General features: G+C 44.8%; 1 protein-coding gene across 1 annotated transcript; it reads right to left on the reverse strand.

Moving 5' to 3' along the window:
* Positions 1-11975: 11975 nt before the first annotated feature.
* NMS (neuromedin S) lies at positions 11976-18555 on the reverse strand. Its single transcript, XM_063328520.1, is given in 9 exon segments — positions 11976-12081; positions 12083-12113; positions 12408-12438; positions 13423-13464; positions 13928-13963; positions 16683-16742; positions 17826-17876; positions 18242-18297; positions 18483-18555. Coding segments are annotated over 9 exon segments (486 nt in total).
* Between the last annotated feature and the right edge of the window lie 307 nt (positions 18556-18862).

Genomic DNA, 18862 nt, shown 5'->3' on the forward strand with positions numbered 1-18862 from the left:
AATGTTTGTTGACTGTTTTGAGGGTGTTGAGTGTTAGAACTACTGGAAATGGTTGCTTTGTTTATACGAGCAGCTCATTAGGCTCCCAGACAAGGGGTTATGTGAAAAGAGTGCGTGGGAGAGAATGGCACAACCGTTTCCAGTATTGCAATAAAAAGTGTACTCTTTCCAGCTTGCTCCAACTGCCCATGCAGCTTTCTTTGCAGTGCTGTGCGTAGCATCTGTGAGAGTATTTTTGCCAGCAGTATCACGGTGGGGTTTCTTAATTGTTCTACCCAAAAAAAGGACAAGTTCGCTTAAACTCAGCTAGTAACCATTTTAACATTTATTACGCCTGCAGTAACTCGGCAGCTGGGGAGAGGAGTCAGTCATGCTCTTAGAAATGTGTAGCTTAGGAACCAGCAAAACGTGCAAGCTGACCCTGCGTTATCTCCGTGCTCTGATCTCCCTTGAAAGCAGGGAATGGGGGACATGGTCACTAGGCTGATTTTAAATGCATTTGTCAAAGTGGCAGACCCAGGAAGAGCATTGACTGCATAAACTTGCTAGCTGCACCCTTTGGCAGAGTGCAAGCTCTCTAACTGCCAAACCGAGGAAGGCGCACACGTGTTCTCAAACATCGCCTGGTCTGGGCTTCTCTTTGTGCAATTTAGGTGTCTTCCTATACATGCCCCTTGGTCCAGGAGGTTTTCATGAAGCTGCCTAAGACTCAGATTGGCCACTATACTTTCTTTCAGACTTGCTGCTGCCAGCCCAAGGCATTAGCAAGCTCTGTTGCCGACAGCCTGCTCTGGAGCTCTCTTATCCCTGCACCTTGCTTTGCACCATGTATTGAATCTAGAGCTCTGAACTCCCACTAAGGCAGTTGCCAAAGCATTGCCTTTGGAAGCTGGTGAGGGGTCTGGAGCACAAGTCTCATGAGGAGCGGCTGAGGGAGCTGGGGTTGTTCAGCCTGGAGAAAAGGAGGCTGAGGGGAGACCTTATCGCTCTCTGCAACTACCTGAAAGGAGGCTGTAGCCAGGTGGGGGTCGGTCTCTTCTCCCAAGTAACAGGCAATAGGAAAAGTGGAAATGGCCTCAGGTTGCACCAGGGGGAGGTTTAGACTGGATATTAGGAAAAATTTTTACACTGAAAGGGTTATTAAGCATTGGAACAGGCTGCCCAGGGAAGTGGTTGAGGCACCATCCCTGGAGGTATTTAAAAGATGTGTAGATGTGGTGCTTAGGGACGGTTTAGTGGTGGTTTTGTCAGTGTTAGGTTGATGGTTGGACTCAATGATCTTAAAGGTCCCTCCCAACCGAGACGATTCTATGATTCTAAGGTCTCATGGTAAGCCAAGGTACCATGCAGAGGCAGCGCAGCAACCGAAGGAGGAGCCTGACTCTTTTACTCAGCGGTTACGTAAATTGACAGGGACACTGACATTTCTTTTTTCCTTTTTTTCCCAATTTCTAGTCCTGTTGTGATCTCAGCCCATGAGTACACTTCTAGATATCATGCCATGTAGCAATAAAAGGCAGAGTCAACAGGCCTACCTTGCATAGTGCACAACATCAGAGAATTTCAAGTTAGTAACCTGAAAATAGCTCTTCTTCATCTTCAAGAGGAGAAACTTGGCTCTTTGTCCTTGTAGCATGCGCTGAATCCAGGGCACTGGTTAAGCTGGAATTAATGACACAAAGGAGCAAACAGTGAGGGGCTGTGTCAAGCTGTCACAGCACTTGGCTGACTTTTTCTTTTGAAACTGAGATACAGCTGAGTCTTTCAGACAAGCCCAGAAGACAGTGAAGATTGCTGCTTGAACTGGGAAACAGCTCTTTTTGTGAGCTTCTCTTTTCATTCAAACATCATGCAGTTGCTTGATGAGGCTTAAATCATCCTTGGCTAGCTGAATTCATCAAGGAAGGTGCTCACTGCTGTCAGGGCACACAAACATAGCCCATGAATCTGTCAGGGAAACATTAAGCATCTGTCACTCATCCTGATCCTTCTCCCTTCCCAAGTTTTAACATCCGTACTTATTTCAGATTTAATTTTCCCTTTTTGATCTCCCCTTTCAGGGTCATTGTAACACATCAGATAACACACCTGGGACCCAACTTGTACCCTGCTCACTGGGACACCATTCAGTAGTATACCTGGGAAGTTTGCCTCAATGTGCTTCCTTACCAGTCTGGGAGCTTTTTTTCTACGTGTTATCACGTGAGCCGGAGTCTCACTATGACTTAGGTTTAAATCTCCTTGTATTGGTGGAGATGCACTGGCGTGAAACCGTTCTGAGATGTGGATCATGGCCTGCTTCTGGCTGAGCACTTCCCTTGTGCCTCCTGGTGGGTATAAAGGGCTGTCTTCCACGAGAAGACAATGGCAGCAATACTAAATCCTGTTAAATTAAACCCTGTGAAGAACTGAGTGCTTCACCACCATTTAATACTGCCAATTGAAGCATTCTTATGAAAAATTCGTAAGAATTTTATGAATTGTCTTAGAGACAAGAGGTACTCCTCTTGTCTCTAAGCTGTTTCTTTTTGAAGATTGCTCTCTCTTCGGATAGACCTAGTCTTCCTCCCTCTGAAATCATGGCAAAAGATCCAGAAACTGGTGAAACCCTGTTTCTTCTTTTAACACAGATGACAAATTCAGTACTGGTCCATGGTAGAAATGAGTATGCAAGTAAGAACTTAAGAAGAGGTCTACTCCCCCTTCTACCCTCTGTAATCCATCTCTTCCTTCATGGAGCCATAAATTTTTGTAATTGTCATTTTTGTAATTTTTGAAAAAGCAAAACGACACTTCCACATCCAGGGGCTTTTAAGTTACTTTCACTACATTAACAATCTACAGTTTCCCTCAAAGGAAACTTGCTCTGGTACCTGCTTCACAGCATGTTCCTCCTCAGGGCATACCCTTTGCCTCCTTTGTCTGTACCAGGGCACTCTGTGCCAGGGCAAATGGAGGAGGAAGGGCTAAAGGAGAAGTTGTTGTTGGGAGAAACAGGGCTGAAGTGGTGAGAAACTATGAAATAGAAGAACAGAGATGAAAATGCTGTAAAAATAGAAAGAGATACGTAGCCAGTGAAGGAAAGAGCGGCATAAATATCAGCAGGAAGTGAACATAAAATTTATTGTGTGAAGTAGCATTTCATGATAGAATAAAGCAAAACAAAGAATAATTCCCTTCATGGCAGGAATTACTGGGTGATGTTCTTTCGTTTATGGTATAAAGGTTGTCAAGCGAGATGAATGTCAGGGTACTTTCCAGCCGTTCTGGCTGTGCATTTATACCTGCTGTCCCATCACCTACTCAACAGGACCACTGATATTTTCCAGACATATTGTTCCTTCCACGGCACTTGTTAAAAGTGAACGCAGCTCATTAAGCTTCATCCCAGCCCTGGCAGGGGCCACCAAGAGATCAAACGTCTGTTGCTGAAGAGGAAACAAACACAGTTATGACACTTCACTGCTGCCTTGTAACACATCAGCAGAGAAATGATAGATACTCAGAAACCCAAGGATAGAACAATGAGAAAAGTTTTTTTTTCCATCAGAGGTGTTACTGGTCTGGATGGGATGAATGCAGAACTGGGCTTTGGCACCTGGTTTTGCAAAACATACACTGAGGAGTACTTAAATATTTACTGGAGCAGGGCTAATTACACTGATAAATAACGATGCATTACAGTAATAGGATAACAGCTTTTATTTGAGGATAATTTTAAATCTCAGGGTAAATTCTCTCATTTGATTGGAAGGCAAACTCTGGGAACAAATACGAGTAGTCTATTACAGTAATTAATACCATTATTTATTCTAGACATAGTAATTGGGAACAAATTCAGACAAATATCCAGATCATCAACATTTGGCTTCATTAGAAGGTCGGGGTTTTGTCCAGGTTGATTAATAGAACTCTTGAGGATTTTGAAGCTATTTCTGAACAGAAATGAACGGGGTATCACAGCAAAACTTTGAGGCTAAGTAACCATGCCCTTGTTTCACAAAGGGGGAAGCTGAGTCAGGTGGAAAGGTGCCATTTCAGTAGGGCACATGCTTCACTTCGTACCCACATAACCCTGTTCAACGAAGCACTTGGTAAGTATGGAAACCATGCCCTTAAGTGGTTCAGTGAAATGTAGGGCTACCATTATATATCAAGAGAGCCAGAACTAGAGCTCAGACATCCAATTCCCCATTTTATGCACTCCCTACTCAGCTGCCTTACTCCCTTCAGTTTTTGGCCTTTCTCCTAAGAAAACAGCAGTTGTGTCAGCACACCATTTGCTTGCTAATCCATCTGTCCTCATCTATTAACTTCTGCATCTGCTGAGCAGTTCTAGGCAAATATGATAGAGAACTGAAACCACAAGTTGATTCCTACCAGTTACATGGCAATAGGTAGCTCTGTAAAAGATAGAGCTCCAATGTATGCCCTGACAGAAATAAGGGCCACAGAATGAAAGTATACTAATGAAATTATAATAAGAACTATCTTTCATTAAATACAATATAGGAGATCCTCCTTGAAGCACAAATCTGATTGATAGAAATAACTTTGCTGGTTCCGTTGATCACAGAAGTGCTCATTAACTTTGGTAAAACAAGACATTAATTGCATGGTAGTTTTGCCCATGACCAGTTCTCTCATATCCCATGCTACAGATTTCAGCTTAGGTGTGGTCACCTCTAGCTGGGGCTGGTTTGTGACTTAGTTGTTAAGCAAAGCAATGAAAAATTTCAAAACACAGCTTCTCTGGCACCTCTCTTGTTACCAATTCTGCAAAACCCATTTATCTTGATGTAGCATTACTTTCCTAACTCAATTGTGGTATGGTGCAATTGTCTGTCAAGGAAAATGAATGTTTCCAATAACACGCATTAGAAAATGTGTGTACAGGGTACTCCACAATTCAATGAAGCTGTGGGCAGATGGAAGCATGGAGATGAAATGATGCCTGGAAAAGCTCTTTTGCTTCTACCTGCCTCAAGGACTGATGCTGCTGATGGATGTCTCAGTTGTGCGCAGTGCCTGCAGTTCACTCTGTGCTGAGATTTGTGTGTTTGTAAGCTTGCCATCTCCTGTCACCTTCGCTTATTTCATAAGGAAAGGGAACATCCCAAATTGCAGCCTCGGCGAGCTTTGTCCAGGTGAGTACGAAGTCTGAACTCATGCCTTACCCGAGTGAGGAGCGGACCAAGCACAGGGCACCATCGGCCGCTGCTCGGCAGAGCCGCTTCCAGCATCACAAATTTCATATTGGCGTTGCCCTCTGCTGACCGGTCCCAATATTGCAATGCTGAACACCCTTGGCCTCTTGGAAGTCAAGCGCAGGCTCCACCGCAAGTCACAAAACAGTGACTTTGGGTTATCTTAGATTCTACATAGTCTGTGGAACTCTACGAGACTATACACAGCTGTGGAAATGAAGGAAAAGATGTGGTATAAGACCACCAAGTTATAATCAAAGGCTATTTTTGGTGTTTATTTATGTAGCAGTCTCTGGTGTAGTCCCCGGAGAGGCCAAGACGCCCAGCAGGATGGGTGGCTGCAGCACGTCCTTGCACTCCAGGGTCATGAGAGGAAATATGAGCCCGGTCCTACGCTGAACGAGGCTCCTGGATTTTGTTACTTTTCTGATGGGTCACGCATGATTGCCGGTCCTTTGTGCTCTGAGGTCGGTTCATGTGTGTTCTGCATTCTTGCCGTTTTTGTTGGAAGTTCTAGTCCATATTTAGGTCTTTTGCTGGTTGATGTTTAGATAGCTACACTCTAGAAGCATGCATTTATGTGCATGCGTGTCCCCCCCATGCAGTAATTCAACAGATATTACCTGAAATGCTGTATAGAAACCTCTGGGTGCAGAGGCTTTGGTGGTAAAGATATTAAAAACTTTTTTCATTCAAGTTTGCCGTATGTTCTCCTTCAGACTTTCTCTATTGATCTCACAGCAGGTTTAAGGCTAATACATAGATGGTATTTGGTGTACGAGGTTCTTTTCCCCAGAGAAATGTCAAAATTTTAGATGGTGAATCATAACCAGCTATGAGATTAGTCATATTTTTGTTCCTGCACCGCGGAAAAAGCAGATCCAGAAATGACTGGAGAAGAAGACTTGGGCAGCTACTTCTAGTTGTTCAGTGCAGAAATCAATCAGGGTGATAGATGTATAGATTAAGACAGTTTGTGCAGTCTAAGCCGGTCAAACACATGCTTTTCATGTGTTTAATAAGGTAGAGGGGTGGCAATTGCAATGCAAGTTGTCTGGAACAGATAAGACAAGTCTTCAGAGCTGTCTCCGCATCAGCATCTGTCTTGGCTGCCAGTAGAGATCCTGCAGTCACTGCTCAACTCTAAGACCCCAGCAAAGAAATCAACAGTTTGTTGCTGTGTTTAGAATAATGAGCATATCTATCTTGTAGCTGGAGTCCATTCGGCAGCTTCACGTGCACTAGGAAAGCGGGAACAGAGCACTGCCAGCTTTTGGACAGCCTGTCAAGCAGCTGCCTATCATCTGCCCAACTGGCTGTGTTAAGCAAATGGTTTTAAATCTCCAGCAGGTCAATTTGCAATTTCTGCAGCTCCTCCTGTCCCATTACCTGCTGAGAACTGTGAAGATGGGACAAGCAGTCAGCTGATGTGGTTTTAGTTCCTAGATGGTATTTCATGTCATGCCTACATGGCAGCTATCTCACTGGCCATTTGTCAGTCCTCATGGTCAGTCATCTCAATCCTCTCGTCACATCTTCAAAGAACTCCGGTTTGTGTGCAGTCTGAGTTTGCAGGTCACAAATGGGCTTTTCCGTTTTTTCAGTGACACATATGTTTCCTTTTCCGTGCTGGCATGTTTTCTCTCATTTTACACAAGTGTTCCAGAAGCAAAGACAATATCCTTCCCAGGGCTGCCCTGCAGCTCCGGGCACATACAGCTCTGGGAGTCAAGTGCCACTTGTCACAGCTGTTAGTGTGACAAGTGTGATCAAAAGGTAAAAGTATGGAAAGTATAAGTGCTGGGCTCTCTAAGACTGAATCTTCCACTTCTCCAGAAGCAGCCAGAGCAACTTCTATCTGAAGTATGCTAGATATTCAGCAAAACAATGGTACTAATCTTTCATTAAATGAAACATAATTAGGAGTAAACATTGCACCATGGTGTAACACTAACGAGAGAAAATGCTGCTTGCAGTTATTTCAGAGCTGAGACTTTTGTAACTTAGAGTCCAAGTGAGGTGTCAGAGAATTTTTATGACGAAGAAAAGGTAACTTTGCCAACCAGTCAGTGCTTCATTCTCCTGATTGTCAGATTTAATGTGAATCCTTCTTCATTTTAATCTTACCTCTCCCGGCAGTATCCATCCATGGGCATGGTGGATACTGCCAGGAGTGGTAAGCTTAAAATGAAGCAATTTATCATTCCCCTCTTCAAACTTTCCTTCTTGCAAAGCAACCTCACTTCATTCAGCGTCCCAACTTTCCTTAACCTCTGCCTTTCCTCTCTGCTGGGCCCTCTACTGTTGGTCCTCCTCTTTCTTCTCCAGTGCTACTCTGTATGTGAAGTCTTCCCTACAATCAGTAGCGCGACACCTCCCACGCCAGAGTCTCTGCAGCTTCTTATTCATTCCACATCATATTTTTGTGTTCTCCCCAACCCTGTGCTATTTGACTGTCTACAGTTACCCATCCCCTTTGCTGCAAAGCTGCAACTGGTTATTCTTCAGCACGTGTGATACCTTCCTTTCATCCTCAGCGAGCCCTACGTATTTTTTCCAGATGTATCTTTGCCAAGACCATGCTGAATGCCGACTCTGTCCTCCAGCACTTGCCGTCCCTCCCAGCTTGCCGTCACCTGGAGATTTAGTAAGTGTGCTCTTCCCTGTGGGAGCCGAGAGGGGAGTGAGGCTGCCCGAGGCACCCCAGCACGACGGGACCGGAGAAAGTGAAGTAAAGCGCCAAGAGGTTTTTCTTCTAGTGCTTCGTGCTCTGGCTCTTCGGTGAGCGGCACGTCGTGAGGTTGGGGGGCACATTTCCAGGTCCCTCGCTGTGCGCTCTGCTGAGCAATGCCTGGCCGAGCCCAGCTCCAGCAGCCCAGGTTTTTAAGGCAGGGGGTCCTGGGCCAGCCTAAAGTGAATTGCGAGGCAAGGTAGGCGGCACGAAGGTGTGCACTCCTGAACGCTCCTGCCTTTGTCTCTAACCGCTTGCCCTAAGCTACGGCAACTGGTTTCAGAAGTTGATTGTTAGGAAAAAAAATCCCCTTTGCCACTTAAATGTATGGCCTCTCAGTGTAATTGAGTCTCCCTCCTTGCTCCTTTTTATTATAAGAGGATGAATAAGTATCGGATTTACTCTTCTAAACACACTCAATACTTTGTATACCTCATCATGTCACTATTTCTCTCTTCTCTGGCTGGCAACGAGAACGGAGCTTTCACTTCTTTTTCTTGCAGAAATCTTTCTGGGCTTCTAATTGTTTTTGTCACCTGTGTCTGCACTCCTCAATTTCTGCTGTGGGTTTTGCAATAGGATACTCAGAAAGAGTTTCAGGCCAGGGATGACCTTTACATTTCAATATTATTAATCTCTCCTGTTGCACAGGTGACATTTGTGTTGCTCCAGGGAGCAGAGGTTTCCACTGAGCAGTGAACAAGAGCTCTCCTGTCCATTTTACAGAGGAGCCACAGTTACTACAGAAATATGGCCGAGGGACCTAAGCCAGTTCCTCACCTGCAAATTACCACCTATTTATCAGTCTTATTTAACCAGTTTCAAGGACCAAATGGATGTTACTCTTGAAACATGCTGTGGGTGGAGGAAGCCACTGCTGATCATGAGAGCACGGCAGGAGTATGGAATAGTATTGCTGTGGGTTAAACCCAACCGGCAGCTCAGCCCCATGCAGCCGCTCCTCACTCCCTCAGTGGGATGGGGGAGAGAATCGGAAGGGTAAAAGTGAGAAAACTCATGCGTTGAGATAAAGACAGACTAATAGGTAAAGCAAAGCAGAACAAGGGAAAAATTCACTGCTTCCTATCGGCAGGCAGGTGTTCGGCCACCACCAGGAAAGCAGGGCCCCATCATGCTTAATGGTGATTTGGGAAGACAAACGTCACCACTCTGAATGTCCCCCCTTTCTCCTTCTTCCCCCCGCTTCTATTACTAAGCACAACGTCATACGGTATGGAATATCCCTTTGGTCAGTTGGAGTCAGCTGTCCCGGCTGTTTCCCCTCCCAGCTCCTTGTGCACCCCCAGCCTGCTCGCTGGTGGGGTGGCAAACAGAAAAGGCCTCGAGGCTGTGCAAGCACTGCTCAGCAATAGCTAAAACATCCCTGTGTTATCCACAGTGTTTTGGTCACAGATCCAAAAGAGCACCATACTAGCCACTATGAAGAAAATTAACTCTGTCCCAGTGAAAACCAGTACAAATGTTTATGCAGAACTGAGCAAAACTTGATACTGTTCAGCTTCGGTCTCTGAGATGAAACAGGCCAGAAGTGCCATTGCTGTGCTTTTGTATCATTATCTTGTATTTATTTGTATTTTCACAGTGCGTCCCCACCACTTGCATTTGGCTTAACTGTTTCCTCCAGAGAGGCTGAACCCTCCTCCAGGCTGAACCAGCCCAGTTACCCCTGCATCTCCTCATGGGGTAAGTGTTCCAGTCCCCCACTACCTTGGAATCCCTTCATGAGCTCCCTTCAGCTTGTCCATGTCTTTCCTGTATTGTGGGACCCAAAACTGGGTGGTCTGCCCTAGATGTGGTCTAACAATTGCCAAATAACTCACCATTTCCCTCTATCTACCAGCCAAACTTCAGTTAGTATAGCCCAAATCCAGTCAAAAATTCCTAAAAAAGCCCCAAAATCAAACCCTACAGGTTTCTCAGGGTTTGATTTTAAAGATAGAAGAGTTCCTAAATCCAGTTCACGTGTGGCTGTAACAGCATAACTGAGATGGTACCATGCCATGGTACTAGGATGGAGTAGCCAAGGAAGGGCTTGAGGAAGCCAAGGCTGTGGGGACACTGTGTTGAGGAATCCCAAGCTGGTGTGTATCGCCAGAGCCTGGCTTTTACTATGATCTTTTCTTCCTAAGGAAATAACTGCTTAGTACTTACAGTTTTCTGCCCATAAACGTCTCCACCTACCAAAACGCATCGCCCCACTCCATACAGTGCAAGCACAATGGGCTGCATCACAGGTTTAAACGTATGACTTCAGTAAAAAGGGCAGATGTTCAGAACGTCTCTCAGAAGTGACTCGTTTGTGCTTTGTGATAGCCAGTAAGGCAATGCTGAAAAAATACATCATCCGATCAAATAGTGCCTGTGTGTAACCACAGCACATTTCACTTCTTTCAAAGTGCTTTGGATTCATCAGTTATCATACTCGACCCCTTAGTTATTCAAAATAAGAATTATATAATTAAAATGTCCGTGAGACATCTTATCATGCTGTTTCGGATGCATATTCTAAAATGCTGGGGAAATATATGAATCTAGTCAAAAGGGCAAGCTTATCATTCATGACCCTATTAAAGAAGATGTTATAAAACGCACTGTTGGATTTGAAAATTATATTCAGATGATTGATTTCCTTTGATTGCAGTTGGAAACAGGCAATGCTACACTACAACCCAATGAAAGCTAGTACCTGCTTCAATAAAAAAAGGACACAAAGAAGAATTAATCATTGCAAGTTTATTACATGGAACAGCAAATTCCAGACAACTGAGTCACATAACAGATGACCAGTGCAACGGGAAGTCTCTTTTCTTTGCATAAACCAAGTCATCAAGCTGGTAAATTGACCCACGAACTTCATATTCCATGGTATTCTGAAACAAATTAACACAATATCACATTTTATGTTGAGATGGTTGGTCTGAATATGACTTGGCATTCAGTTATGTATGTTTGGTCCTCCTCAAAGTTAGAAATGAAGTAGCTTCAAATTCTAGCACCGGAAGATTAAGATGGAGGAGAGTTTGGAAGTTTGGATAAGAAGTGCCCAGCTCTGTTATTTGTACTCAAACACGAATTCTCTCTCCTCACACAGTTCTCTTTCCACCATATCCTAACTCACTCCACTGTCCGTCTTTTATGGTTTGGAGGCATGGCGTGCATCTTGCAGATGGGCTGGCTGTGGATAGAATTTACTGCTATGTATAATGCTAGGGTATCATTATAGAGCAGTGGCTTCTACACTAGCCATTTAATGAGATCTGTTGGATAGGATAGCAACTCTGCTAATAGCAGAGTACTTCACACAGAGTACTGTGAAGCAAGTTCACTCTAATTGTTTTTGAACCATTTTGCCCAAAAACAATAGGGACTCTCTGTTTGGCTTTTCCTAGTGGCTGTCAGCTTCGGCTTCCAGTTTTTCTAAACAGACCTGGGCAGCACTACCTGTCCCTACAGGTTTCATAGCTATGAAACATTTCCTGCACACATGTGTACCTAACAACACAAGAACAGCTGCTCTGGATCAACCAGAGATCCATCTAGCTCCTTGTCTTCCTTTGATCATGAGAAGCAAAGGACACCCAGGGCAGTGCCTAAGACCAGAGCAAGCAAGTAACAATGCTGCTCTACAACACTCTCCCAAGTCTTTGGTTCCTTTCTTTCTGAAATGGTTTAATCCTGAATATACAGCAAAAGTATTCTTTGTTTGCATTTTCTTTGCAGCTTTTCTTTCCTATCCTACTTCCATCCCAAAGAAAACCCTAACAGTCAACAGCTGGGAGTAATTCTTATGTTGCAAGCAGAAAATGTCGATCTGTTATTGTGGGGTAAAAGACCAGAAGAAGAGAGACTGACAGAGGGGACACATATACATTGTCCAGTTCCCATGAAAGTTCACTAAGAGCTTTAATAGACACTTTCAGAGATGGACACGTGAGTGTTAGGTGATATTATTCGATCTCACTCTCTTCCTTCCTTAGATCTGCTCTTTCTAGTTAATGTTTACCCCAAAACAGGTCCTAATTCTGATGCGAGGGTGACTTCCACCTGCATGCAGAGATCTGTGTTAGTGGGCTCTCCGGTAGGATTAGGTGACTGAAGGTCACTTGGAGAAGAGAGAAGTCTAGCTTTTGTGTTCCAAGTACAATTTACACCCTCTGTTTTTAAACTTTATAATTTTTGTACCATTTCTATCATTTTGCAGAGGATGAAAGCTCCTCCTTACTCAACCTTAAAGAGAGAAGGAAACAATCCTTTTTTCAAGGGCATACAGTGTAAGTCTCCAAGCATGAAAAAAAATGCATTTCTGCCCAGACACCTCCTAGTGACCATATGAAACATCCACGTGGGTACTAGGTTTGTAACACTTCTCAGTAATTCCTTCTGTCATGAGGATCATTAATATTGAAAAAAATAGAACAAATTCTTGTCACTTTTGGCTGTCTACTTACCACTGCCGTCAATAGTTCTTCCGTTTCGAGGCTGAAAAATACAGTAATTAGATGGTTGTGCAGAAATATTAGATTCCATATAAAGCACACCAAAATACATCTTCCATCATGCAGAGAGAGCACATAAGGCTACAATAAAATTTCCTTTAAAGGGACATGTCAAATACCAAGGGATCCACGCAGGGTGGGTTTTGCCTTTGAATCTGAGAAATATTCATCCAGTCTCTGTCCAAACAGCTAAACAATCTGATTTTAATTCTTTAAATACTAAGGGTCTTGGTCCCAGTTCATTGGGGTACTATGTAGATGCCTAAGAAAGAACAAATACCAGCACTGAAAGTACCTGGTTGGACACACCTGAAGTAAGCTAAAATGTAAATGACAGCTGAACTGGGACTTTGGTTACCTGCTACGACCTACTTCATAACTTTTTTTTAACCTGTTGAAGATATTCCTAAAAACTAGTTCGGTGTTAATCACAGAGTGTGTCTAAACCAGCATGTTCTGCATTAGACCATGCCAAAGTTCAGCAAGCCAATGGGTGAAAAACATGAGAGAAGTGATGATGATGTCCATAATTTTGCTTTGGCTTTTCACCCTGTTATGGAATGTGCCATCCCTTAACCGGCCAGACCTTTCAGACCAAGTGGACATTCAGCTCATGCACGTTTTATCTGGTGAATTTAGTATCGGTGCATCTCAGCAGCCTCAGAGATACAAGCCACGTACTACTTTTGGTTTTGGATGATTTGACTCAAGATAAAAACATTTGCAGAGTCGCCTCTTCAAATAAAAAAGTGTTTAATCCTTTACTACCCCAGATCTCATTATCTTGTAATCATTTAGTTGAACCAGACGTTTTTAAGCAAATGGGTCCCTAAGCTTTCAAGCAAGCAATATTTGGCCTCTACTCAAAACCAGTGCAGCAAGAATTTGTGAAGGGAAACAGCTGCTTGTCTATGGATATATAGCATTGTCTGTAATTCAGAATCTTTAAAAAGTAAAATTCAGATACCCTGAAAAGGAAAAAAGGCCGTCCCAGAGCCCCATGACTATCCTGTGAAAAAAACAAAGAAGAAACCACAAACAGTAACAAAATACTTCAACTCAGTTCCATAGATCTGTTGACAAGTTTCGGTGTCATTCCATCAGAATATCAATAATTCAGTGCCTTTTTCAGCAGCATGCAAGCAAGATGTTGATAGTCCCCACTGCCCATTCATCTGGAATGCTGATTAAAAATTAATACCCAAAAGGCATTGTCAAGAACTATCCATTCTGTCTAGTGTAAATATACTAAATTACCATAATTAAAGATTCACGGGCTTTGGAAAAAAAAAATGTATAAAAGCTTTACACATGGTGGATTGCTTTGCAGAAGCAGGGTCAGCACAGTTCACTTCCCAACCACTGAAAAAAAACAAGCTCAGTTTAAAAAAAAAAAAAAAGGCAGCAAAAGATATAGGGAAAGGGCCATAGTTCCCCGTCCATCGCTACTCGATGCCCTCGCATTTACGTACCTTCTTTGTAAACTTTGCAGCAGCAATCTGTGATTCCTGCAAGCGGACAGTGTAAGTTAATCAAGATGCTGTCGTTTCTTTGGTTTGTTACAGTAATCCTCCATCACCGATAATACTCCACCTCCACCCCATGTGAGAAGGGAGAAAATATTACACATCACAGCCACAAGAGCAGCAGCAAACGAATCTTTTGAAAGACTGATTTTAAATCTTGCCTTAACCGGCATTACCCTATTCGTTACCATCGTTCTACGCGCTTCCCTCACCGTACGGCAAAGCACAGCCGTGCTCTGGGAGGTAAAGCAGAGCTCCAGCAGCTCCATTCCTCAGGCTTGAATTGTACCGATAGCTCTTACCTTGTTAAAATGTGGCTGCTCTCCACCTTTCAGACTGCCCTTGGTTTTAACCCAGGCACGACAGCTGGTTTTAAGCTGGTTTTTCTTTCCCCTGCACCCCTTATGCTTCAGGAAATTGCTCATTTTTCTACTCAGCCTTACATCAAGGAATAGAAACCTCCCTGTGACTTCCCGGCAGCAGACTGAGCTTGGAGTCTAACAAACCTCTGTACATCTGGTTTTGGGAGCCCTCCTGCCGGTGGCAGGGCTGCCTGATCCCTCTGTGCGCCACAGCCCCCCCTTACATCAGTGAACGGGTTTAGCTACCTGGGGCGGGCTTGGAAAAACCAGCACATTGAATGAGCGAGGATGTGAAGACAAGGGAGGAGAACACAGGAAAAGCATGCGGATGGGAAACTGGAGAGGAGAGATGTAAAAATGACAAAACACACAAGCAAGGAAGAGGGAATCAAGATTCAGGGTACGAGATGAGGATTTCGTCTTGTTAAACTTTTCTTGGTTCAAGCCTCGAGGCAATGATTTATAGAGCAACGGACCTCAACTTACAGGGCTATGAAATACTATGGAAGAAAAAAGCGCTTGCTTGATCAAGGTGCTTTAAAGGATGCAAAGGTGGAGGCTACAACAAAGAGATACTGTGAACGCTGGCTTTATTCCCAGATGACGATTGCATACCGATCAAAGAGAGACTGACCCATGACTTACCCTGCAGTTTCAAATATCCTAGCTAATTCACAACAGATTAAAGTTTACTATGTGGAAGAAACATGGTAAAACCAGAGCTTCCAAACAGTGTGTTGGCTTGACTTTAGGATGGAAATTTCAAATTCCTATGGAGGTGATTGTGGTGTTGCTGGGTTTAGATATCTAGTCCTTTTTGATTCCTTTGAAAGTGCCACTTGCAAGATTTACCCAAAGACCAGACATCGAAACTAGTCTGTTAGCTCTCCCAAAAGATTTTAAGTTCCCCAGATGGAGTTCAAGTCCCATTAATGCTAAAATTGCCACTGACTTTGCCTTTTATAGTGCTGAGGCACCGCTGCTTCTCTTGAAACACCATCTATCTTCTCTACATAATCTATAAATGTGATTGAATCAAAATGTTTTTAGAAATCCACACAAATACAGGGTCACACAGAAAGTTGGAAGTCCAGCTGAAATCAGTAGGATTTCCTAACTGTTTTATTGGGTGTAATACATATAGACTTGTGTTTGCAGCGTCTTCTCAAGATTCCTCAGGGCTGAGAAAGCACAACTTCATGTTATAAGAGATGTGACCAGCTGGGGAGAAATCTGTACTTTTTGCATTGCTCTTTTCTTCCATATCTCACATTTAGATTTGATCTACCACTTAATCAGTCATGTCTCTTGAAAGGATATTGTATAAGATCCAGATACCAATTTTGAGGATGCATAACAGAGGGAGAGTTTTCTTGCAAAGTTAGTACCTAAAATAGTAACCAGGAATAGGGCTCCATTCAAAGGACTTGATGATTTTTGGATGTCCCCTCACTAGCTAAGCTGCCGAAGTATAGGAATCAATACTGAACTCAAAACATTTATTAGACATTTAAGACTGAAACGCTAGAATTTTTTATACAATCAACTTCTGTACTGTAGAGCTTCATGGCTGCTTTAGGAAAGCATGCTTGGAATTATAATAAGCTAAAGACACTGGCAAGAAGAGATATTGAAATACGCGTCAAAATACTTTTCTATTATTGTCTTGAAGGCTCTACTCATGATTTCAAAAACCAAAGGACTCAAACTCACAAGTAAATTCGCCTTTTTAACATACCCAAAGGCTGAGTGAATTTTATTGGAAGGGCTCTTAATAAACTGGTGATAATAAAAAAGTGATATAATGCAGAACTGACATTGAGTTAGGTCCAATGACTGCACCAATGAGGAAGAGCTATACTCAATAACGCCTCAACTGAATCTTTCGGATCTGACTCAGAAATCCAAAAAACAAGCTCAAGTAAAGTATTAAAATCAGCAAAGCAAGTCATACGCCTCCATGTTCAGCATGAAGCATTCAGTGTGCTTTTGATCCGAAGTTGCATATATTTTTAGCATATTTAACCCTCTATTATTCAAAGGCGAAGGTCAGGTTAAAATACTGACCGCATCTGTAAGCGGATGTTTTGGTTCTTGAGCTCTGAATTGGTGAAAACACAGCAGTTTGATATATAATTTAATGGAGTTAAGAATTACATGCAAACTACTAAGGAGAAAAAAAAAATTATATACTCTCCTACATCTCCTAAACCATGATGATACTAGATTATACATTATTGTTTGGAGAGAAATGTCAAGAAGTTAGTTTTGGAGGGGTTGTTTTTTAAGTTTAAGGAGGGAGGGGACGCTTTGAAGTAAAAGAAGCAATTACACCTTACCTCATTTGTATGCATACTGTTGAATATGGAATAACAAAGATCCAAAACAGTGCTGGAGATCTGCAAAACCAAATAGAGCTTTAATATATTCACTGGGAGGATGTGGTGTACGTGGTTTGACAGAGAACAGGCTTGATTCTGATCCCAGCACAAGTTGAACACAGTTCCACTAAAACCACTGAGAGCAGGGCAAGACTTACTGAAGCTACTATGAGCTGAGAGACTAGTAATTTGTATGAGGAGACCGCACACAATACTACTAATGGCTACAATATACTCCTTTGCTATAGAGACCTAAATCAGCCTCTTCTATTTAAAATACATTTGCTAAGTGTCCTACAAATGGGTCTGGGTTTTGGCGTATTTAATCTACACTCAATTTTATCTATATGCATTTCAGTCAGTACTATAATCTTTAACATACTGAAATACATTGTTCCATACTCACTGCCACAAGACAAGGGTTTGCCGATGTATGCAATCACATTGGACAAGAAATAACTACAGCTCCAAAGGAAGTAAAACGGAAGACACCTGAACGACTGGCTCTGGGAACTATTTTCCATCAGTCTTGCTTTACAAAACTGAAAGATTTCCAAAAGGAAAAAAAAAATCAGCACAAAATGCTGAAAAATTACAGGTAATTTCTGATCCTACAAAGATTTTTTCCCCTCTTTGAAAATGAAAATGACCCTTGGGCTCAGTATAAAACGCAGCGGGGCTGGTCTTTCAAAGTTACTCAGTAGTCTAAAGTGTTTGCAAGCTCCTGGCCAGACGCCACAGCAGAAGCGAGTGGTGAAACCTCCCCCCCGCTCCCCTTGAGCACCATCCACCCACCACCGCAGAGCCGGGACCAGCCAGGATCCTGTCTGGGACTCCGACAGCGCCGACCAGCACTTGTTGCTTCAGTGCTGGCTCCTGCTGTGATGGGAAGAAAATTACATTTTTTCCTTCATCTAGGCCCGGGTTAGCTCTGCAGGGAGGAGAGCATACACCAGCAAACTTGCTCTGCTCTCCAGAGCCGCTGGCTCTCCAGAGGAGGCTCTGCCACCTGCAGCCACCGATGCTGAGGGTTACACGGGGCAATGAGTGTGTCTGACAGAGAGTCCCAGCAGATCAAACAGATTACCAAAGCCAATTTACCTGGGGTTGATTAGACAGTTCCATCCACTGACTGAAGCACAGCGCCAGTTGCTTTGAAAAGTAAAGATCAGACATTAACAGCGGGGCTTTCACAATTTGGGACCTTCATTTGAGCCCAGGGAGCCAGGACTGGCCGGTTACTAGCCCGCCTGGCGTTTGCTGACCCCGGTATCCTACTCCGGATCTCATCCCTGCCCGTACCTGCCCCATCCACCTCCCCGGCGCAGCGAAGGGCTTCAGCTCCCCTACCCCCTTTACCGCCCCCCCCAGGGATTCCACAGGAGATTTCCAGCCGGTTACCAATTTCCTACCTCATTTTCCTGTCTCGTTTCCCACCTCCCTCGGTCAGCCCCGGGGCTCTGCCCCGCACCTCCACCGCGCCCCGCTTTCCGACGGGGAAGGCAAAGGGGACATACCTGGCTTTTGGGTAGGTCCACGCCGTCCCTGTAGCGCGAGAAAGGCTGGGGGAACCCTGCGGGGACACGCGGGGGGTGGGGGGGGGGGAACGACACGGCTGTGCCGAGATGCTGCGGGGCGCCGCGGAGCCCAGCCCCGACGGCGCCCCTCGAGGGGAGCCGACCCTTTCCAAGGTTTGGGGGTCCGCTTGTGAGCGTGTCCGTCCCTCCCCCCCCTCCCCGTGCTGGGGGCGGGACGTACCTGAGCCCCGCGGGAGGGCGCAGAGGCAGCAGGCGGCCAGCAGCCAGGGCAGGGCGGGCGGCGGCAGGGGCATGGCGGGGCGGTGAGCGGGCGAGCGGACGGACCGGCCACCTTTATGGGTCCGCACCGAGCCCGGGCCGCCGCCGCCCAGCCAATGGGCGCCGGGGCGGACCCGCGCACCCCTCCCGCTCCCGCCGCCCCTCGACCCGCGCATCGCTCCCGCCGCCCCCCGCCGTCCCCGGCCGCCGGACCCGCGAATCGCTGCCGCTCTCGCCGCACCCCCGCGACCCGCGGACCCCTCCCCATCCCACCGCCCCCCGTCGCCGGACCCGCACATCCCTCCCGCCGCGTCCCCCGTCGGCTCCGCACACGGCTCCCCG

This window comes from Chroicocephalus ridibundus, chromosome 1 (genome assembly GCF_963924245.1).
Source record: "Chroicocephalus ridibundus chromosome 1, bChrRid1.1, whole genome shotgun sequence".
Classification (NCBI taxonomy): domain Eukaryota; kingdom Metazoa; phylum Chordata; class Aves; order Charadriiformes; family Laridae; genus Chroicocephalus; species Chroicocephalus ridibundus.